This window comes from Jaculus jaculus, chromosome 19 (genome assembly GCF_020740685.1).
Source record: "Jaculus jaculus isolate mJacJac1 chromosome 19, mJacJac1.mat.Y.cur, whole genome shotgun sequence".
NCBI lineage: Eukaryota > Metazoa > Chordata > Mammalia > Rodentia > Dipodidae > Jaculus > Jaculus jaculus.
Window position 1 is genome coordinate 58,678,745 of NC_059120.1, and position 22,423 is coordinate 58,701,167.

The window sequence follows — 22,423 nt, forward strand, 5'->3', positions numbered from 1 at the left end:
AGTGAGGTGGGGGGGGGTCACCGAATGGAGTTTGGGGGCGTGATCGTATTTGGGGAGTGGTGTCTGGGGTAGGTGAGCACGGGGTGGACGAAACCATGTGTGAGGGTGGGTAGCTTGCTGCAATTTTGAAGGATGGGCACGGGCATTCTTGGGGCACGGAGGTGTCTGGGGCCCCGGCAGCACGTGGGCTGAGGATGCGAGGCGGGACCCCGTTCAGTCGGATGCCACCTAAAGCAGTTACGAGGGCTGGAGAGATGGCTTAGCGGTTAAGCGCTTGCCTGTGAAGCCTAAGGACCCCGGTTCGAGGCTCGATTCCCCAGGACCCACATTAGCCAGATGCACAAGGGGCGCACGCGTCTGGAGTTCGTTTGCAGTGGCTGGAGGCCCTGATGCGCCCATTCTCTCTCTCTCTCCCTCTTTCTCTTTGTGGCCCTCAAATAAATAAAAATAAAAAGAATTAAAGTAGTTCGAGCCGGGCGTGGTGGCGCACGCCTTTAATCCCAGCACTCAAGAGGCAGAAGTAGAGGATCGCCGTAAGTTCGGGGCCACCCTGAGACTACATAGTGAATTCCAGGTCAGCCTGGGATAGAGTGAGACCCTACCTCGGAAAACCAAAAAAAACAGACAGTTACGACGGTTGTGGGCAAACAATGCTAAGCCCAAAAGAATGCGGACGTGAACCTAACGCTTTACGGACGTTTGGGGGCGTGGGAACGGGAGGCGGGGAAGCCGGTCTGCGGACCCGCGCGCGCCTGGGCCCAGGAGGCGGGCTTCGGGGCGCCGACGTCGGCGAGCGTGCGTGCGCGCGGGGGCGGGAAGGACCGGCTTCTAGCTGGGCGGCCCCAAACCGCAGCTCCCGGAGTTGCCGGGCAACAGCCATTCAGTTCGGTTGCTGGGACACGCGTCACCATGGCTACGGCTCCGCGCCGCGCCGTCTGCGTATTTAAAGAGCTAGCGCGCGCAGCGCCGGGGCGTCGGAGCGCGGCCTTCCGGGGCGCCGCTGGCTCCCCGTCTTCCTCCGCTCGGCCCCGCCCCTCCCCCGCAGCCGTCCCGGGCCGGCGCTCCCGGGTGCTCGCGCTTCAGGACGCGGCGGCGGCGGCGGCGGCGAGCGGGATCCCGGGCCTCGGGCGGGCGGGAGGGACGGGACGCGGTGCAGTGTTGTTCTTTCCCACGCCAATATTGCACTCGTCCCGGCCTCCGGCCCCTTCGGCCCCCCGGCCTCCCCGTCCCGTCCCTGCGGAGCGCAGCGGAGATGGACTGGAGTGTCGCCGCCGCGGCCACCATGAGTAAGTGGGCTGGAAGAGCTTCAGCCGTCTTCCGACCAGCACCTCGTCCTTCACCCCATCCGGTACCCTTCCCACCCAGAATTCCCTCTGCCTCCTAACTTGCAGCCTGCCAGCGTTTCTTACCCTCTCAAGTTCCTTTCTAACCCCCACTCTAGCCTGGAAAAGAAACCCCTCAAATAAGCAAGTGCACTGGCTTAGAAAACTGGAATTTTATGGCAATGTGCGGTGTGTTTCCTGGGGTTAGTACCTGAGTATTACCCCTTCAGATCCTCCAAACCCTGCACAATGGGGTCACTACCCCTCTGGGGCTCCTTACGGATGCCGCAGAATCCTCCGTTTGGCTGAGGGGCTGTAGTTTAGACCTCAGAGTTTCCTGAATGGACCCCAAAGGCCAAAGGGTCAGATCAGGATTCCAGATCTGGTGGGGCATCACCTCACACCCTTCCCTGGAGCAACTGCCTCCGGAAGGGCTCAAAATCCTCAGGCACTGTGTCTGAAGGGGGAAAGAAGACAGGTCAGAGGTTGTGGTTTTCCCAGGACGTGAGGGGTCAGGTTGGTTGGTCCCTATCTAGAGCCTCACCATTGCATCGATACTGGAGATTGGACCAAATGATGTTTTCTTGGGAGAAGCAGAATACTCCAAGACGCCCCCCGCGCATGGATGTGTCAATGATCACCCCAGAATCCGCCACTAGCTGGGGACCCTCATAGAGCTTCACCCTGTGCAAGATAGGGGTATCGATTAGTGCTTAGGTGCAGTGGGCACTGTGCCACCATGCCCAGGTCTTGTGCATCCCCAGCCCCCCCCCCCCACTTTGCTCTCTAGGCCTGGGTGCAGGGAGGGAAGGAGAGGAAGTAAGGGAAGGGGAGGTAGGGTGCATTTCGCAGGCCTAGGGCCCCTGGCTCTTTGTCCAGCCCCTTTTGCATCTCAAAGCACCAGCACATTCCAAGGGAGGATTGGGTTGCTATGACAATGAGCACAATGGGCTAGGGGGTGAAGTCACCCGCTTCCCAGGCTCTAGTTCGCTCCCTTTATCCCCTGCCCTGGCACCCCACGGCTCTAGGCACCTTAAAGGGGAATCAGCCCTGCCCACTAGGCACTAGACGGTGGGGAAGTACAGCTTGTCAGCAGACCTGATTCCCTCCCGGGTCACTCCCATAAACTAGGGACACTTGTAAAAAGGGAAAGTAAAGTTGTGGACGAACTGCTGAAGTGAGAGGCTGTGAACTGTGGCCTGCAGTGGCTGTTTTCTAAGTGATGGCGCCCTTCCACAGTCACATGCTGAGGAGCAGGTCCTAGGCACTGACCGGGTGGAGGTGACCAGCCCCTTCAGAGACTCCCAGAGGACTGAAAGGGCATCTTGCTCAGCACCCTGGATTTACAGAGGGAAAGGGGGTGCACAGGAGAAATGTGGGCACCATCTTCCTCAGTTGTGAGAAGGTCCATGGGGAGAACTGGCCATAGTTCCTACCCATGGCACCAAGCAGAGGAGAGGTCACTGGTGAGTCCCAGCCAGCTTCAGGGCATAGGAAGGACTGAATCTTGCCCTCCCTCCCTCCGGTTCCCCCCCCACCACACCATGCAGCTCAGCTCCCCTCCTCACCGAATGTAGCCAACTTGAGGCCGGTGCAACAGCTGCCAGCGATAAGAGGTCTTGTCACGCCAGCCCACGTTTCGTGGATCTGTCCACAGCAGTCGTACCTGATCTGGGGTGTGGCCTGTATGCCACAGGGCATTTCGCAGGTGCTCACCTGGGCCAGATACTGATGTCACTGCCTGGAGAGTTGTTGGCAAAAACAGTATGTCACCACAGGAGCAGGATGAAGGGGAGACAAAGGCTGGTGAGTGAAGGTGGGAAAGGGAGTTGGGAGAATTCTCTAGAATCCCACTAAGCTGACCTCCAGGTCAGATGGCTGCTGAAGAAGGTGTTCCAGACAGGCAGTTGGGGAGGTCTTGATATTGGACAGAGAGAGCTCTGAGAGAGGGCCCTGGGTTGGGAAAACTGGACAGCTGGGGTACCTTGAGCTGCAGCCCAGGCTGGGCCACTGCCCGGAAAGGTGTGGCCTGCCAGTAGGTCTGTTCTGTCTGCTTCCACATGACCACGTAGAAGCGGCCGCTGTCCTGGTAACTGAAGAGAAAACCTGCGTAGTCGTCGTCAGTGACCGTGTTCACGTGGAATGTGCCTTCAAAGTCCACCCCGTTGAAGGCTGTGTACCCTGGGGTAAGAGTGGGGTGCCTGTCAGGAGTAGCACAGCTGCTGTTGGGGAGCTGTGTGGTGGGGGGGTGATGCCTGATGCGCGCGGGGCCAGTGTCCACTATGAAAGCCTCTGGCCCTCCTTCCCATCCTGGTCTTCCCTCACCCGTGGCCCCTGAGGAGTCTTGATTTGGAAATTACTGAATTGGGTGTCCCTTACATACCAACTGCCAGGCCAGGGTCACTGTTCATGGTCTGAACAATTTCCATGCCCTAGGGTTATTTAGGAAAGAACAAACCAGACTTGATCCACGTACACTGTGCTACCCAGATCCCAGCCGGTGGTCCCAGCCCACGGCCCCGCCTACCTGATTGAGCACCACCCAGTTAGGGTCAATCTGAGCGTCACCCTCGGGATCAAGGACCACGGTCTGATAGGCCCGGAAGTCCGTGAGGGTCACCTCGGAACTTTCAGGACACACATCCAGGGGGTCAACCACTGCATCATTGTCAAAGTCTTCCTCGCACACATCACCAACGCCATTTCCTGCATGGAGAGAAGCCAGGTGCTCAGGGAAGCCAGGTCAACTGCCGCTGACCAACACTGCCACCACAGGATCCTGCCTTCCTAACCTCCCTCCCTCCACACCTCCCCTGCAGCATGGCCTGCTGCCTCTCCTTGAGCAAAGTCCCCATCCATCCACCCTGACTGGGGCCTCATACTTACCATCGGAGTCCTTCTGGTTAGGATTGGATACCAGGCGACAGTTATCAGGCCCTGGAGGCACATAATCTGGGATACCATCGTTGTCATCGTCCCCGTCACACTCATCTCCAAGTCCATCATTATCTGAGTCCAGCTGGGAGCTATTGGGCAGCTGTGGGCAGTTGTCCTTGGTATCCTGATGCCCATCCCCATCACTGCTCGGAAGAATAGGTGACAAATAGCAGTCTAAAGGTTAGGACCCATCTTTCTCTCTTCTGTGTAAGAGCTCAGTGGAGCCTGCTTGACCTCTGACCCTGTCCCTTGCTCTCAGCAGATGAGGTAAGATCCAGCAGAAGGAATGGAGGGCAGACTGTGAGAATGGCCTTCTGCTTAGCAGTGGTGGGAAGTCAAGGCTAAACCACAGAGGCAACTGAGAATGCACTGGAGGAAAGGAAAGTGTCTGGAACACCTTGTGTCTCTTGGCCGACCCTACCTGTCTTCATTGGTATCACAGACATCTCCCACCAGGTCGCTGTCTGCATCTGTCTGAGAGACAGGGGTCTGATCTCACCATTTCCTGATAACTGGAGAGAGAGGGTGACCCACTTCCCATCCGAATGGCTGAGCCTCATCTGCCCGATCGCCCCCTCCCCCGCCCTCCCCATTCTCCTGTACCTGGGTAGGGTTGCTCATTTCAGGGCAGCTATCACAAGCATCTCCCACCCCATCTTCATCCCGGTCTGTCTGTAGTGGGTTGGGCACTCTGAGGCAATTATCCAATCCATTGGGAATGCCTAGAAGACATAGGAACGAGGCTGCCCCTAGACATGTGGCATTCTCTTCTCAGTTGATGAAAGCCCTGAACTTTGTCTTCTCACCCAAGGACAACTGGCATAGACCTATAGCTCCAGGCCCTGCCTATACCCACCTCATGTTTCCCGCAACACCTGCCGCAGGTGATCCCCACCCAGGCCAGCTTCCACAAGCTTACTTGCCCGCTGTCCTTACCCTACCTCTGGGCAGGTCCTACAGGTCCGTACCCCCCCACCCCCCGCCCCTGCAGGCCCGCACCATCCCCATCCACATCGTCATCACAGGCGTCTCCTTCTCCATTGCCATCTGTGTCCTTCTGGTCATTGTTGGGAACGTTGGGGCAGTTGTCACAGGCATCGCCAAACGAGTCTGTATCCGAGTTCTGCTGGTCCTTGTTGGGGAACAGTCGGCAGTTGTCCTGGACAAGAGGGTTGGAGGGAAGAGTCAGGAATCCCCCGACCCACTGCATCTGCATCGGAGATCAAAAACCTGTGCTGACGGCTGGAGAGATGGCTTAGCGGTTAAGTGCTTGCCTATGAAGCCAAAGGACCCTGGTTCCAGGCTCGATTCCCCAGGACCCATGTTAGCCAGATGCACAAGATGACGCATGCATCAGGAGTTCGTTTGCAGTGGCTGGAGGCCCTGGTGTGCCCATTTTTTCTCTCTCCCTCTTTCTCTGTCAAATAAATAAATGGATAAAATATTTTTAAAAACTACCTGCCTTTTTCTCTGTCTGTTACTCTCAAATAAATAGATAAATGAAAAAAAAAAATTTTAAAAACCTGTGGTGAGGAGCTGGAGAGATGGTTTAGGGTTAAGGCATCTGCCTGCAAAGCTAAAGGACCAAGGTTCGGTTCCCTAGAACACACGTAAACCAGATGCACAAGGTGGCACATGTGTCTGGAGTTGGCAACAGTGGAAGGCCCTGTTCTGCCCATTCTCTGTCTGCCATATATATATATATATATAACTTAAGAAAAAACGAGTAAAAGCTGTGAGAAGCTCAAACTCGTCCCCCTGGCCCTCGGTTAACATTTTATGCACAAGGACGCCGGTGCTCCGCGCTCGCTCGCTGTGGCCCCAGCTCCCAAGTAGCTCCTCCTGTCCTGGCCCTGGATCCCCTCCCCCTTGGGATCATCAAGAGCCAAGGTGGCAGGATTATGGGATGCAGCAAGAAACAGCCTAAGTACAGGACAAACTGGGAGCTACTTCAACAAACAAAAAAGTTAGTTGATGGCCTCGGGACTAAAATCTAAGGCTCTTTGACTCAAATTAATCATATGGTATAGCTCCTCTGCTTTTTTGTTGTTGTTTTGTTTTTTTGTTTTTTTCCTGAGTCAGGGTCTCACTTTAGCCCAGGCTGACCTGGAATTCACTATATAGTCTCAGGGTGGCCTCGAACTCAGTGATCCACCTACCTCTGCCTCCCAAGTGCTGGGGTTAAAGGTACGTGCCACCATGCCAGGCCTTTTTTTTTTAATTGAGACTAAGAAAGAGGCAGACAGCGAGTATGGGCAAACCAGGGCTTCCTGCTGCCACATAAACCATAGAAACAGGTGCCGCTTTGTGCATCTTCCTTTTACTTGGATACTAGGAAATCAAACTCAGGTTATCTGGCATTGCAAGCAAGCACTTGAACCACTGAGTTGTCTCTTTAGGCCCTCTTTTCTTTCCTTTTTTTTTTTAATTTTTAAATTTTTATTAACATTTTCCATGATTATAAAAAAAAATATCCCATGGTACTTCCCTCCCTCCCCCCTGACACTTTCCCCTTTGGAATTCCATTCTCTTTTCTAGGTTTGTCTGTTGCCTTCCTCACCCCGACTCCGCATGCTGAGGACAGAGCACAGGGCCTTGTACTTACTAGACAAGGGCTCGTCCACCAAACCAACTCCCCACTCCCCATTTCTATGTTTTTAAGACTTTGTTTGTTTGTTTGAAGTAAGGTCTCACTCTATCTCAGGTTGACCTGGAATTCACTAAGTAGTCTCAGGCTGTCCTCAAACTCAGGGTGATCCTCCTACTTCTGCCTCCCCAGTGCTGGGATTGAAGATGTGCACCACCATATTCAGCTAAAGACTTTAAACATTTTATTTTATTTAAATATTTTTTTTAAATTTATTTGACAGAGAGAAAGAGGGAGTGAGAGAATGGGCGTGCCAGGCCTCCAGCCACTGCTAATGAACCGCAGACATATGCACCCTCTTACGCATCTGGCTTATATGGGTCCTGGGGAATCACACCTGGGTCCTTTGGCTTTGCAGACAAATGCCTTAACTGCTAAGCCATCCCTCCAGCCCTAAACATTTTATTTAGTTGAGAGAATGGGGACACCGGGGTCTATAGCTATTGCAAATGAACTCCAGATGCACATGCCACCTTGTGCATCTGGCTTATGTGGGTACTGGGTAATTGAACCTGTGTCCCTAGGGATGTGACTTAACTGCTAATCCATCTCTCAGCCCTCTTATTTATTTATATTTATTTATTTTAGTTTTCCAAGGTAGGGTCTCACTCTAGCTCAGGCTGACCTGAAATTCACTATGTAGTTTCAGGGTGGCCTTGAATGGTAATCCACCTACCCCTGCCTCCCAAGTGCTGGGATTAACAGTGTGTGCCATCACACCTGGCTCTTTTTTTGTGTGTATTTTTTTTTCAATTTTATTTATTTATTTATTTTGGTTTTTCGAGGTAGGGTCTCACTTTGGCACAGGCTGACCTGGAATTCATTATGTAGTCTCAGGGTGGCCTCGAACTCATGGCGATCCTCCTACTTCTGCCTCCTGAGTGCTGGGATTATAGGTGTGTGTCACCACGCCCAACTGTATTTTATTTTAGAGAGAGAGAGGGGGAGAGGATTGGCGTGCCAGGGCTTCAGCCACTGCACTTGAACTCCAGACGCACAAGCCATCTTGTGCGCATGCGCGGCTTTGCACGCTTGTGTCACCTAGTATGTTTGGCTTACATGGGATCTGGAGAGTTGAACATGAGTCCTTAGCCTTCACAGGCAAGTGCCTTAACTGCTAAGCCATCTCTCCAGCCTGGCTTTTTTTGTTTGTTTGTTTGTTTTTTTGGTTTTGTTTTTTTTGAGACAGGATCTTATTCTAGCTCAGGCTGGCCTTGAGCTCTCAGTGGTCCCCTTGCCTCTACTGCCCAGGTACTTCAGGGTTGCAGGCAAGCATCACTGCCATGCCCAGCCTACCTCAACATTCTTGATCCCATCCCCATCAGCGTCGTCGTCACACTGGTCCCCCACGCCGTCATTATCAGCATCTTCCTGCCCAGAGTTAGGTGTCAAGAGGCAGTTGTCCTGAAGTTCAGTGGGGAGGGGAACAGGTGAGCTCGGACGTGACTCGGCCTGGAGCTCCCCACCACACGCTGTGGCCGCAGCCCTGTACCTGCTTGCAGTGTTTGTTGTTATCCATGCAGGGCAGGGCCTGGTCAGGGTAGCCATCGATGTCTGTATCAGGCCCACACACATTCCCGTTTCCTGCCCAGCCCACATTACACTAGGGCAACATAAATGGTAGACGTCAGCAGTTTAGGTTGGCTCTCCATGCCCACTACTCTCCCTACTCTAGACCCTGATTCTCCCACTAGTCTGTTCCATGGGCAGTTTCACCTCTCTCCAACCATGCAGGCCCTCACCCCACTCCCTAAACATGTCACTAGTTTGGCCCGCTCCTCCAGCTCTGCGCCCTGGGCCTGACTCACCTGGCAGGAAACCGCCCCGTTGCGTTCAAAGAGACAGTGAGCGTGCACGTGGCAGGGGCTGTGGGCTGGGCTGTGGCACGTCCTTGCTGGGAGGCAGCCCTGGCTCTGGTTGCCCAGGAAACCCAGGCGACAGGGTCCACATTTGAAAGAGCCCTAAGAGTGAGGAAGAGGAGACAGGAAGGGAGTGAACCCACCAGGACCACCACCACCTGTATGGGACGGGCACTCAGACAGGCCCAAGGTGTACTTGTCTCCTCTAGGTTGGGGCTGAGTCTTCCAGGTAGATAACAGCCCTACTCTCCAGGGAGGGCAGTGAAGCTCACAAGAGGTAGACAGCTTGCTAAAGGTCATGGCTAGTAAAGGGCGGAAACCGGAATTCCTTGCCAGGTTAACACGAACACCTGAGTAGTGGGCTCCAAGGAAACGGGATCCCATCTCCCCAGACACCTACGTGGTATTCGGCTCACCACAGTGTTGGTGCAGATGGAGTTCGGGTCACAGCCTCCGTTATTGCCATCACTGCATTCATCAATGTCACTGCAGACCTAGAAGGGCAGCGTGTGGGTCGAACCAGACCTATGGTGGGCCTCAAAGACACAGAAGACAGCAGCGGTGGGGCCTTGCTGGTGAGCGCCGATATGCCCAGACCCAAAGCCAAGCGGCTGCACAGCCAGACTCCTCCCCAGGCCGAGACCCCTTGTCCATGCAGACTACCCAGTCTGACCTGTTTGCTGGCCCGAGCATAGTCGATGCCCACACCGGACACCTGGGTGCCCTTGTACCCTTGAGGACAGGCCTCACAGTGGAAGCCAGGCATGGTGTTGATGCAGCTGGAGCCCGGGAAACAGGGGTCAGCATGAGCACACTGGGGACCAGAGAGGGCACACGTCGGGAAGTTTCCCCCTTGGAAACTTGAGGCTCCTGCAGCCTCGCTGCAGGCCTCCCTTTTGCAATTCTCCCAGCCCAGCCTCAGGGTGCTCCAGGTCCACTGCCTTTCCTGACTGCTGCCTGCTTCTGTCTGCTCCTCGCCCTCTCCAGCCGTGCCCTAGGCCTCTCCTCCCTCCTGCTGCTTTCTGGTCCCTCCACCTCCACCCGCTGAGGCCTTCACCCCAGCTTCCTTGCTCCCGTGGGGGCTCTGCCGCTCTGCACCTCATCGATGTCAGCGCAGTGGGTCCCGTTGCCCTGCAGGCCCGGGGGGCAGGGGCCGCAGCGGTAGCCCGGATACTCGTACACTTCCATGCAGTCCACGCCTCGGAAACAGGGGTTGGGGCTGCAGTGGGAACGCTGCTCGTGGAAGCCTGGGAGGTGGGCACAGTCAGGGCCTCCCTGGGGTCACCATTCAAATTGCCAGGAGGGAACATCTACGAGCCATGGGGCGGGGAGCACGCCCATGCCATGGGGAGCCCTCCTCTACTCTCCCACTCACCGCACACCTGACACTCCATGATGGTGTTTCTGATGAGGGACATCTCTTTCACCTGAAGGACGAGGTGCAGTCAGCTCCCAGCACCTGCCGCCCCGCCCCACCCCCAGATCAGTAGCATCCCTGGCGGGTTCCCCCAAACCTGGTCTCGGATGTCATCCCGCAGCTCCACCAGGATCTGGTTGAAGAGGGTGAGTTGGGTGACCAGCGCCTTGGTCTGCTCCCCTGTCAGGGCCAGGCGTATGAGGCTCTGCTGGGCACACTCTGGCCCGCGCGGGCTGTAAGCCAGTTCCTATCCCTGGTGTCCACTCAACACCTTTAAACACCCGTGCCCGACCAAAGATGACTTGGGGTGACATAGCTGCCTGCCCTCGCCCTGCCCACTGCCTTGTGGCGACTCACCTAGAATGGACTGCAGCACACTGGTCACTAGAGAGGAAAAGTACCAGTCAGTGAAGGCAGGCTGGTGGGAAGGAGGAAAGGGTGCAGACAGGCTAGGGGCTCAGTGAAGGCTGCTGCAGAGGAACAGAGAAAAAGTGGCCAGCACTGCACCACTGGCCACTCCCCAGCTTCTACCAGCTCTTTCCACCAGGCCAGAGACCCCCTGAGTTGCCCGGTTCCCAGGCATTGTAGACCCAGAGGGGATCCAAGCTAGCGTCACCCAAAGAGCAGCCAGAGCCCTGGTATGTTCCATTCCCAAGCTTGCACTGCAAGAGCTCTTCTGTGACATCTCGGTGAGTTTACTGAGCCTCTGAGCATCCCTGAAAGGAGCCAGGCAGACAGCTGCCAGATGACGTCACGCCGGTACATTGGCCAAGGCCAGGCGGCCAAACATCCTCATGTAATCCCATCCCCGACAGTCACAGTCCTGGCAGATCACTGAATTTCTCTGGCCACCCTGGTAGGTGGACATTACTGAGCAGAGAGAGTTTTGATCCAGTTTTACTGTAGAGGATGTCATGTGTGGAAAATTTAGAGTGACAGGGTCAGAAGCCCCAGGGAAGGGCAAACCAGAGGATGGGGAGGGAGGCCAAAGACCAGGGAGCTGTGGTGTGGTGGTAGCTACTGGAAGTTTCCATATTACCTGCACTGTGGATGGACTCGTCGCCTTGGAAGGGACACTCGCTCAGGGCTCCTACTCGAGCCATGGACCCACCCAGGATAATTTTCATTGATTCCACAAAGCCCTGGCAAGGACCGGGAGGTGGGAGCTATTAACCTGTCCTCCTATTACAAAGTTTCTCCAAAATCCAGAGGGTTTTTGCCCTGCTCACCTGCATCCTCAGGTAAGCCCTCTGGCCAGTTCTAATCTCCAGCCCGCCGACCTCCGCTGGAGGAATAGGGGCCAGTGCTGGGAGGCCGGCATGTTGGTCACCCAATTTGCAGTCCACATAGAGCTGCAGGCCAGGGCTAGGTCGAGATGGTCCTCGGAGCCTCAGGAGAGCCGTGTGTGTGCGTCCGTCGGCCAGGCCTGCTTGCTGTAGGTTCACTGCATGAACTTTGCCATCCTCCCGCTGGTACCGCACCAGTACTGCCCAGGAGTAGAGGTCAGTATGGACACTGCCCCCCATCCCATGACCCAGGTGACCTGTGGATCACTTTCCAGATACTACGCTTCCACGGCTACCATCCCCAATTCAGCTGTTATCTCTCAATACCTTGTAGCTATACAATAAGTGTTTTCCACATTGGTTGAGATAAGGACCTGGTTAGTAGTCTGTCTGTGCCTCCATCACTCTGTCCTCTCCTGATGACTTTTTTTTTTTTTGGTTTTTGAGGTAGGGTCTCACTGTAGCTCAGGCTGACCTGAAATTCACTATGGAGTCTCAGGCTGGCCTCGAACTCATAGTAATCCTCCTACTTCTGCCTCTTGAGTGCTGGGATTAAAGGCGTGCACCACCATGCCCCAGCTCACAATGGCTCTAAATCAAGGATCCAAGATATTGGCTCCACCATTGCTGGGACAAAAAGACACCTCACCTTCCCTCTAAGCATTCCCAAGTGCACCTTCCCTCCCTATAAATGCTAGGCCTCACCCTGCTTAGGAACCTCCACGTCAGGTGCCCCTAGTGTCTAGCCACAGCCTGCTGCGGCCTTGTCCCATGTAGGTCTCGGAGGATAAAGCACCCCGTACGACTACTCAAGGGCGCCAGGGCAGGAGAGATGCCCGCTAGTCACCTTTGTTGATCTTCCCAACAACAGAAGCTTCCAGCCATCGTGTGTTGTCTTGACGAGAATACAGGCCAAAGAGGACGCCGCCTTGCTTGGGAGGGAGGCGGAAGGTGGACAAGAGGTAGATGTCCCCAGCAGTAAGGAGAGCTGTCCGGATCTTCTCTGCCACGGCCGCCATCTGCCGGGACTCGCCCACAGTCAGCAGGTCAATTACTGGCCAGGCAGGGGTTATTAAGGTCAAAGAAACTCAGTGAAGGTCAAAGAAGTTCATCCTCTCCCTGAGCCTTCAGGACTCTCTCGTCACTCCCCATCCACCACCGGGTAGGTTACATCACCTCAGAGCTCAGCCCTGCTTGCTGTAGTGGCCCATGGACTAACCCCAGCAATCTGCAGCTGACGCAGGAAGAGGCCAGCCTGGGCTACATAGCCAGAGCAAGACTGTCTCAAAAGACAAAAATCCTTGGGGCTGGGGAGATGGCTCAGTGGCTAAAGGTGGATCCTTGCAAAGGGTTCAGTTCCCCAGTACTCATGTAAAGCCACAAAGTGACACATGCTGGAGTTTGTTTGCAGTAGCAAGAGACCCTGATGTGTGCCTGTTCTCTCTCTCCAGCCCTCTCTATTTACAAATAAATATTAAAAAAAAAAAAACTTAATCCTTTCTGCTCTAAGCGAACAGAAGCAGGAGTTTCTCCTTCTGGTATTGTCTGCTGCCTCCAGAGCTCTGGGAACCTGAAGGCCTGGGGCTCACTTGGGGCCCAGTCGTAAATACAGAAACCACCCCACGAAATTGAGATGTCCCCACCAGGTGGCGCAAAGGAGACACCGCTAACCAGAGCGGCAGGAGTGGCACCTGGTGCCCAGCAGTGCAGAAATGGAAAACCGCTCCTCTCCGAGGCAGAGCTTGGCTCATTGTACACCTTGTGCAGCCCCTCCCATCTTGGGGGCTCAGCACACCCCTCTGGATGGGAGCAGCTGTTCACTGACGGCGCCGCCCCGCCCACTGTCTGGCCTCTCCCCCTGGGAATGAAGACCCAGCTCCTTCGCCTCGTGTGTCCTGGCCAGTCTGTGGTTTTTCCCTCCCGCCGGTAAAGAATCTTCGCTTGTGTCATCTGCTCCAGCTACCTCTCCCACACCCATGCGCCCATCACACCACCAGACCTCCCAGACGGCTTGGACCTCAATCTCCACCCCCCCACACACACACTGTTTCAGCCGCCAAGAGTCAGGGGAGAAAGGGGATGGAGCCCAGACACCCTGATTGTGCACCCATCTTTAAAGCTGCTTTGCCACACTGGCTGCTTGCAAATGCCGACACTAACCCAGCGGGACAACCCTGGCTCCACGCCTAACAGTGGGCCGGTCTGCTCTCGTCCACCACCCTCGTGTCCACTCCTGCCACCACCAGGCCCGATCACCAACTCTTAACTATTCCTCTTTAGCCCAATCTCAGGGCTATTATTTCCCTTTCCCCATGCCCACATGTTGGCTGCTACCTGGGCTGAGGGGCAGAAGGGAGGGTGGAGGGGCGCCTAGGAGGATGGAGACTGGCTTACCCTGCAGGTCCTGACTGGCAGACGCGAAAGAGCAGAGGAGGAGGAAAGCCAAGGCCCCCCGAAGTTCTAGCGACTCCATGCCGCTCAGCCGGCTCACTACCCCTGGCAGGCAGGCAGGCAGCTGGGAGGGGAAAAGACTAGGCGGAGAGCAAGGGGCGGAGGGATCGGAGGGAAGAGTTGGAGGGGGGGCAGCAGGCTAGTGAAGGGGGGCTGAAACAAAGAGCTGCCAATCACCCTGAAGGCATCACCCGCTCGGGAAGGCAGGGGCACTGGGAAGTCCTGAAGGCATCCCTCCCTCCTGTGTCTCCCTGATTCATAATGGTCCTCCTGTCCCCCTAGGTGCCTCCTTGGCTCCTGTCATCCGCTTGTTGGGTGGGGTGGGGGGGTAGGGGGCTCAGTTTACAGCACTACTTAATGCTACTGTTTTCTGGAAGCCACGGTTGGGGAAGCAAGGACCCCCCCCCACCCCGCCACTGGCAGTTAGTGCTAGACAGTGGGCATTATTCCACAGTTGGCAGAAAAAGATGCCAAGGGAGTGGCCGAAAGTAGCTTGCTAGGGTACCCAGAGGATGGCATGAAGTTAACTGCTCTGGTGGAGAGATCTTTTATTAGGGTGTACGGGAGAGATCGCGAGCGGGGGGCAAGTCATTGACACGTGCGTGTTCCTCCATTTTTCCCTCATTACTAAGAAATACAGGAGTCGCATCCCGATGGGACCTGGGGTCTCAAAAGTGTTCAGTGACGTCCGAGTGATGGAGATCAGGACAGACACACCAGGGACGGGAGAAAACCGGCGGGAGGGGGGACAGTCCAGGGGCAGGAGTTCAGAATGGTGGACACGGCGCGTGCTGGTGGACAGGCCATGACCCGGATGAAACCCGTTCGGAAGGCCACCGCGCGGGGGCCGCCTCTCCCCTGCCCTCCCCTCCCCCACCCAGGCTCCAGCCCGGCCCGCGCTCCGGCCGCCGCCGCCCCTGTTTTGTTTCCATGGCGACAGGCGGCGCTGGGGCCCCGCTCCAAACATAACGCGCAGTGGAAAACATGCGGCTCGGGGGATCCCCCCGCCACCCCCGCCCGGGGCCGAGTCCCCAGGGGCCGCGGAGCAGTCCAGGCCACGTGCAGTTTGGCACATGTCCCCAGAGCCGGACGAGCCACTCGACAGCCCACTCTCCGAGACCCGCGATTCGGGACAGCGCTTCACCCCGGCGCTGCGACTCTCCGAGGAGCCCCGGGCCCGCGGCCACGCTGCCCCCCTGCTCCTGCCACCTCCGGAGGGGCCAGCGGCCGTCCTCCCCCTGCCAACCGCCCGCCCAGCGGCCGTCCTCCCCCTGCCGCCCTCCCGCCCAGCGGCCGTCCTCCCCCTGCCGCCCTCCCGCCCAGCGGCCGTCCTCCCCCTGCCGCCCTCCCGCCCAGCGGCCGTCCTCCCCCTGCCGCCCTCCCGCCCAGCGGCCGTCCTCCCCGTGCCCTCCGCCCGCCCAGCGGCCGTCCTCCCCTTGCCGCCCTCCCGCCCAGCGGCCGTCCTCCGCCGAATCCCGCCGACCCGCCCCCTGCCGCCCACCCCATTGGCCGCCCGCCCCCTGCCGTCCATCCTATTGGCCGCCCTCCCCGGGGCCCCCGCCCCCGGCAACTAGAGGAGTGCTGGTGGTGGGCGGGCCCTGCAGGGGGCGGGCCAAAGCGCGCCGGGAAATACTTCCGGGTCGGAGGCCGAGCAAGATGGCGGCGCCCATGGAGCTGTTCTGCTGGTCGGGGGCTTGGGGGCTGCCGTCAGTGGACCTGGACAGTCTGGCCGTGCTGGTGAGGGGCGTGGGTGGGTGCGGGCGCCCTCTGCCGCTCTCTCAGGGGGCTGGGGAGGATGCCGAACTAGCGAGCTTAACCCCGAGAGCACGAGCTCATGGAGGGAAACTGAGGCAGAGGGTGCCTGGCCCATCTGGGCTCGGTGCCCCCTTCACCCCCCCACCCAGTCTCGTGGCTTCCTAGGCTAGGTTCTGTAACGAAGGAAATAGGCCTGATCAAGGTATCCGGGAGATGGGTTTTTCTTTGTGCTTGTCCATTTTCTTGGCCCCGTGACCTTGGGGTACTCTCTTCTGGGTGTTCTCCGAGATCTTCAGCTTGGTATTCCTAACTTCTCAGCCCGGCGTTCACTCTCCCATTTCACTAAACAGCGCTTACTTAATAGAGCCTAGTTTCATCGGAACGAACAGCCCACAGACAGACCTGGTTCATTTCATTCATTCATCTTTTCTGTGATCTTAAAAGCATGTATTAAGGGTCATCCAGATATCAAGAATTGTCATGCAAACAAAAAAAGTAACTTTGGTCCCTACACTGAAACTATTTACAGCAGATATGTAAGCAAATAAACCAATAAAATGTTCACGTGTCAGATATAAAAACCAGGGCTAGGAGCTGGAGAGATGGCTCAGCTGTTTAGGCACTTGCCTGCAAAGCCTAATGACTTAGGTTAGATTCCCCAGTACCCACATAAAGCCAGAAACACAAGTGGTGCCCGTGTCTGGAGTTCCTTTCCAGTGCTTGGAGGCCCTGTTGTGTCCATCATCTGTCTCTCTTCGATCTCCCGCTCGCTCGCTCGCGCTCTCTCTCTCGCTCTCTCTCTCTCCTTGCAAATAAATAAATAAATATTAAAAACAAAACAGGGCTAGGGCTAGGCTAAAGACAAGCATGGCCAGAACCTCCCAGGGAGGTATTTAGGAAAAGCTTCAGGTTAGGTGGTCAAAGTGAGTGACAGAAGAAGAGGAGAGACAGGATTTTCCTGACTTGTGATTATAGGCATATCCATAGTCTGAGTCCTGTTTTGCCCATTTCTAAAAGGAGAGTGCCATTATTTTATTTATCTGAGAGAGAAAGAAAAGAGTCTAAGAGAGAGAGTGCCTGTGAGCACACCAAGGTCTCTTGCCACTGCACATGAACTCCAGGCACATTGCCAAGTTATGCGTCTGACTTTGTGTGGATACTGGGGAATAGAACCCAGGCTATCGGGCTATGCATGCAAGTACCTTTATCTGTTGAGCTGTCTCTCCAGGCTCTAAAATAGGAATAGTAATGACTACCTTTCAAAAATGGAGAGGGGCTGGAGAGATCTCTCAGCAGTTAAGGTGTTTGTCTGCGAAGCTAGAGGACCCAGGTTCAATTCCCCAGGACCCATTTAAGACAGATGCACAAGGTGGCACATACATCTGGAATTCTTTTGCAGTGGCTGAAGGCCCTGGTACACCTATTATCTCCCACTTTTTCTGTCTTCCTTTTTCTATCTCTCTATCTCAAATAAGTAAAATTTAAAAATTACAAAAAGGGGGAGGGAGCCTTCTGGCGTGGTGCCACACACCTTTAATCCCAGCACTCGGGAGCCAGAGGTAGGAGGATCACCATGAGTTCCAGGCCACCTTGCGACTACATAGTCAAGTCAGCCTGCACCAGAGTGAGACCCTAACCAAGAAAAAAAAAGGGGGGGGCTCCTGGAGAGATGGCTTAGCAGTTAAGGTACTTGCCAGCAAAGCCAAAGGACCCACCTTCTATTCCGTCATTCTCTAGGACTAACGTGAAACTGGATGCATGAAGTGGTGTCTGCATCTGGAACTCTTTGCAATGGCTAGAGGCCCTGACACACCCATCCCCTCTCAATTAAATACATACACACACACACACACACACAAAGGTGGTAAGCATAGGGCATAGCACATAAGATAGTCAGTAAATATTTCTCTTATTGGTTCTCTGTGGCCATGCCCTGACTTCCCTACCTTCTGCTTCCTTCTCTGCAGACTTACGCCAGATTTACTGGTGCTCCGCTCAAGGTGCACAAGATAAGCAACCCCTGGAGGAGCCCCTCAGGTATGCAGTGTCCCCCGGGTACAGGAGAACACGTAAGGGAGGGGGGAGCAGGTAGGAATGCAGTGCAATGCAGATATTGTGACTAGGCAGTCAGAGATCTTATGTGCATACTTCTCTCAATACCAGGAGCTCTGCCTGCCCTTCAAACCAGTCAGGGAGAAGTCATCTCAGTGCCACACAAGATCATCACCCATCTTCGAAAAGAGGTGAGTGGCTTGCATGGGGAGGGGTGTGCCAGTGAAAGTTCAGTCAGCTCAGTGGGATATTTATTTATTTTTCGACGTAGGGTTTTGCTCTAACCCAGGTTGACCTGGAATTCACTCTGTAGTCTCCAGCTGGCTGTGAATTTACAGCAGTCCTCCTACCTCTGCCTCCCGAGCACAGGGACTAAAAGCATGTGTCATCATGCTCGGCTAGTGTAACATTTACTGACCAGCAGACATCTGCAAGCTAGACACGGATGGATGGCCCAGAGCATCAGGCAACATATGTTCTGATGAGGAAGACACAGTGTCACTGTGATAAGCAGTTGCCAAAGATTAATAGCTCATGGCACCCTGAGGAAATCATGAGGCACAGTGCCTTCTGCATACTGGGAAGAGAAAAGCTTATCACTCATGGAAGAAAAGTAGAGAATGGCAGTTGGCTCTGATAGGGTCCTCAAAGGTGTGACTGGAAAAGGACTTTTTATTTTTACTTTATCTTTCAGTTTTCTGAGGTAGGGTCTCACTCTAGCCCACGTTGACCTGGAACTCACTCTGTAGTTCCAAGCTGGCCTCAAATTCGCAGTAATCTTCCTGTCTCCCAAGTGCTGGGATTAAAGGCATACACCACCACACTCAGCTTGAGGGCTGGTGAGAAAGATTGTTTAGCAGTTAAGGCACTTGCCAGCAAAGTCAAAGGGCCCAGGTTCAATTCCCCAGGACCCATGGAAAGCCAGATGCACAAGGTGGCACATGTGTCTGCCTAGAGGCCCTGGTGCACCCATTTTCTATCTGCCTCTTTTTATCTCAAATAAATAAGAATGCTTTCTCTCTCTCTCTCTCTTTCTTTCTATTTATTTATTTATTAGATAAAATGAGTGTGAATATGGGCATGCCAGGGCCACCTGCCACTGCAAACAAGCTCAAGAAAAATACACCACTTTGTGCATCTGGGAAATTGAACCCAGGCCATCACGCAAATGCCTTTAACTGCTGAATCATCTCTTCATCCCTGGAAAAGGGCTTCTTTTTCTTTTTTTTTTTTTTTTTTCTTTTTTTTTCGAGGTAGGGTTTCATTCTAGCCCTAGCTGCCCTCAAACTCACATCTATTATCTGACCTCTGCCTCCCACGTGCTGGGATTAAAGATATGTGCCACCGTGCCTGGTTCTGGAAAGGGACTTCTAAGGGCCACTTAACCTCATTTCAAGGACAACTTTGGGCTGAATATAGGGCTCAATATGGACAAGGTTTAGAGATAGGTGAGGGAATTTGAAAGCATTACAAGAGTGGGGAGGCCTAGGCAGGATTTCTGCCACTGACTGTGGTTCAGGGCAGCTCACTTAGCCTCCCAAAGCAGTAGACTCCGTATTTGTAAAGTCGGGGGCTTCGCCAGCATACTCTCCAAGGGTGGGTCTAGCATCAGAGTGGTTCCTAGAGGGAAAACATTGTCAGAAATGGAAACCTCTTTCTCATTTCTACTTTCCCAGAGATTAAGGATCTGGGGAACTAATGGAAACTTGAGAAACCTGGAGAAATAGGATACAGATAAAAGCCAAAGTTACTGGCAGAGCCTGGGCCACTGCCTTCATTCCTTAAGTATAAACAGCTTTTCTAACTTCCAAAGTGCTTTTCCCTAAGTTATTTCCAAACACAGCAACACTGAGGAAGAGAGATTATTTCTTCATTCCATGGGGGAAAAAAAACCAGGTCCAGGGAAGTCTTATTATTTTGTTTTTATTTATTTATTTATTTATTTATTTGAGAGAGACAAAGGGAGAGGGGAGGGGGCATGCCAGGCCTTCCAGCCCCTGCAGACAAACTCCAGATTTATGTGCCACCTTGTGCATCTGGCTTATGTGGGTCCTGGGGGATCAAACCTGGGTCCTTTGGCTTTGAAGGCATCTCTCAGCCCCAGGGAATTATTATTATTATTTTTTTTGTGAGTGCACATACCAGGGTCTCTTGCTGCAGTAAATGAATGTCAGCTGCATGCACAGAAACTGCACCACAGTGCATCCAGCTGGGCCAACAGGCTTTGCATGTGAGCACCTTTAACCACTGAGCCATCTCCCCATCCTGTTCAGGGTGATTTAAGAATCATCCTTAGCTGGGCATGGTAGCACATGCTCTTAATCCCAGCACTCAGGAGGCAGAGGTAGGAGGATCGCTGTGAGTTTGAGGACACCCTGAGACTACATAGTAAATTCTAAGTCAGCCTGTGCAAAAATGAGACCCAACCTGGGCGGGGGGGGGGGGGGTAAGAACCATGCTCAGGAGCGTATGTGGAGAAAGGGCTTATGCAGCAAGTATGGGTCCTGCTGGGACGTGTGTGCTGGGCGGCACTAAGACTATGGAAGGCAATGGAAGCAGCAGCCATGAGAGACAAACCAAGTGACCCCTGGGCATAAGTTCACTAGGTCCAGGGTGGGTGAGGATGGCGCCACCTAGAACCCGAGTTGAGGTCCTATTAGGTTTTCATGTCTGCATTGGGAAATTACTGTTCACAAGTTGCTGTCAGCAGGCACACTTCCAGCTTTCCGTGGAAACTCTGGGAGCTGCTCCCACTTTGTGGCCAGACCTTCCTTCCTCCCCCCTGCCAGTGGGCACAGGACCTTAACAGCCAGTGGGCTCTGAGGCCCAGGCTTGCTGCCAACAGCAACAGGCTACTGGCTGGCCCGAGGCAGGGGGCCTCGGAAGGAAAAATGCCCTACTCGACTTGCACGCTACTCAGGGCCTAGTGAGGGGTCCCATTGCTTCTCTACCAGGAAAGCACCCTTGCAGCCCCCCCCCCGCCCCCCCACTGTATCTCACGGCTACTTCTTCCACAGAAATACAACGCCGACTACGATCTGTCAGCCCGGCAAGGAGCAGATACGCTGGCCTTCATGTCCCTGCTGGAGGAGAAACTGCTCCCGGTGCTGGTATGACCAGGCCTCCCAGTGCCCACGGCCTGCAGCGGGGCGACGCCGCCCACTGTGTGACAGGCAGGTGCACTGGCTCAGACTTTCTTTCTGCCTACCCAATCCAGATACATACTTTTTGGGTAGACCCCAAGAACTATGTGGAAGTGACCCGGAAGTGGTATGCTGAGGCAATGCCCTTCCCCCTCAACTTCTTCCTGCCGGGGCGGATGCAGCGGCAGCACATGGAGCGCCTGCAGCTGCTGTGTGGGCAGCACGAGGCCGACAGCGAGGAAGAGCTGGAGAAGGAGGTAGCTCCGGGACAGGGCCTGCCTTGACGTGAGCCCCGAGGATCGAGGGGGCACGGGGCTGGGGGTTGTCACTGTTGTCACTCCCAAAACCCTACGTCCTTCCTTCCAGCTCTACCAAGAGGCTCGGGAGTGCCTGACCCTTCTTTCCCAGCGCCTGGGCTCACAGAAGTTCTTCTTCGGAGACGCGTGAGTCTGACTGCAACGGGACTAATGGGTGTTTGAAGACGATCCCAGGTCAGACGTGGGGACGGGGGGTGGGGGGGACTTGGTTCTGGACTGGCCATCCTCAGGACAGTGACCGGCTCAGGTAACAGTGGGGCTGTGTGTAGAGCCAGAGCGTCCTTGGTGGCACAGGAGGGGCCTGCAGAGCTGTGGGGCACTCAATGTGCCCTTTATGCAGCCCTGGGATAGAGAGCCCCATTCAGGGCTGAGCTGGCGCCACCTGGGGAAAACTCCCCTTCCCAGGTCCAGGACTGTGTGTCCTACCCTCCTCTGCTGGCCCCTCACTGCCCACAGCCTACCCAAGCAAGCTCTTCTGCCTAGTTATCGGCCCCCATCTCCCCCTTTCTGTCTCCCCAGCCCCGCCTCCCTGGACGCGTTTGTTTTCAGCCACTTGGCCTTGCTGCTGCAGGCGAAGCTGCCCAGTGGGAAGCTGCAGACCCACCTCCGGGGGCTGCCCAATCTCTGTGCCTACTGTGCCCACATTCTCAGCCTTTACTTCCCCTGGGATGGAGGTAAGTCAGGGGCAGGGGGCAGCCCGGGGCAGAGTAGGCCGGGATCCGGGAACTACTTCCCCTTCCCACCTTCCGTCCTCGCCCCTCAGCTGAGGTGCCACCCCCACGCCAGACACCAGCAGGCCCAGACACTGAGGAGGAGCCATACCGGCGGCGGACGCAGGTCCTCTCCGTGCTGGCGGGGCTGGCGGCCATGGTGGGCTATGCCTTGCTCAGTGGCATCATCTCTATCCAGCGGTCAACCCCTGCCCGGGCCCCAGGTGCCCGGGGTCTGGCCATGGCTGAGGAGGATGAAGAGGAATGACGTGTGCTCTTGTCCCAGGACTGACTTTTCTACTGTCGTGCATTCCAGAGACCCCTCTGCCTCCCCACTGTTGAGACAGACAGACATGGGGTGCTCCCCCCGGAATAAAGCTGCTCACACCGAGCAGGATCGCTCTGTCCTGTCAAGGGCTGCCATCTCCCCAGCCGGCTCTGCGAGGGCACGTGGGCATGCGCACTTCCTCCCTGGCAAGGGCTGCTCAACCTGCTCCATCCCTGAGGCTGGCCTTGCTTTAGGGCCC

At 55.3% G+C, this 22,423-nt stretch overlaps 2 protein-coding genes across 2 annotated transcripts; one reads left to right on the forward strand and one right to left on the reverse strand.

Annotated features, from left to right (window-relative positions):
- Positions 1 to 1,480: 1,480 nt before the first annotated feature.
- On the reverse strand, positions 1,481 to 14,090 carry Thbs3 (thrombospondin 3). The gene is made up of 23 exons (XM_004667242.2): positions 13,863 to 14,090; positions 12,316 to 12,522; positions 11,412 to 11,668; positions 11,222 to 11,324; positions 10,540 to 10,566; positions 10,280 to 10,362; positions 10,141 to 10,192; positions 9,864 to 10,012; positions 9,439 to 9,579; positions 9,182 to 9,259; positions 8,715 to 8,867; positions 8,399 to 8,509; positions 8,203 to 8,310; positions 5,259 to 5,418; positions 4,863 to 4,981; positions 4,681 to 4,733; positions 4,209 to 4,402; positions 3,850 to 4,028; positions 3,706 to 3,754; positions 3,307 to 3,503; positions 2,891 to 3,063; positions 1,867 to 2,006; positions 1,481 to 1,779 (listed from the first exon to the last, which is right to left on the reverse strand). Exons 1-23 carry the CDS (start codon positions 13,939 to 13,941, stop codon positions 1,721 to 1,723), a joined length of 2,871 nt encoding a protein of 956 aa, XP_004667299.1. The 5' UTR covers positions 13,942 to 14,090; the 3' UTR covers positions 1,481 to 1,720.
- A 1,446-nt stretch (positions 14,091 to 15,536) lies between these two features.
- Mtx1 (metaxin 1) lies at positions 15,537 to 22,288 on the forward strand. Its single transcript, XM_004667245.2, has 8 exons — positions 15,537 to 15,656; positions 17,642 to 17,711; positions 17,838 to 17,917; positions 20,744 to 20,836; positions 20,944 to 21,126; positions 21,236 to 21,312; positions 21,706 to 21,860; positions 21,950 to 22,288. Exons 1-8 carry the CDS (start codon positions 15,576 to 15,578, stop codon positions 22,162 to 22,164), a joined length of 954 nt encoding a protein of 317 aa, XP_004667302.2. The 5' UTR covers positions 15,537 to 15,575; the 3' UTR covers positions 22,165 to 22,288.
- The last annotated feature ends 135 nt before the right edge of the window (positions 22,289 to 22,423 follow it).

What these genes read in the sequence shown, in the direction of transcription:
- Thbs3 (XM_004667242.2), bottom strand. Translation starts at nt 13,941, where the DNA reads ATGGAGTCGCTAGAACTTCGGGGGGCCTTGGCTTTCCTCCTCCTCTGC. An exon ending in CATGGAGTGTCAGGTGTGCG is followed by an intron (nt 10,013 to 10,140) that starts GTGAGTGGGAGA and finishes CCCACCTCCCAG; the next exon opens with GCTTCCACGAGCAGCGTTCC. An exon ending in CCTCAAGTTGGCTACATTCG is followed by an intron (nt 2,007 to 2,890) that starts GTGAGGAGGGGA and finishes TATCTTGCACAG; the next exon opens with GGTGAAGCTCTATGAGGGTC.
- Mtx1 (XM_004667245.2), top strand. Translation starts at nt 15,576, where the DNA reads ATGGCGGCGCCCATGGAGCTGTTCTGCTGGTCGGGGGCTTGGGGGCTG. An exon ending in TCACCCATCTTCGAAAAGAG is followed by an intron (nt 17,918 to 20,743) that starts GTGAGTGGCTTG and finishes CTTCTTCCACAG; the next exon opens with AAATACAACGCCGACTACGA. An exon ending in AAGTTCTTCTTCGGAGACGC is followed by an intron (nt 21,313 to 21,705) that starts GTGAGTCTGACT and finishes CTGTCTCCCCAG; the next exon opens with CCCCGCCTCCCTGGACGCGT.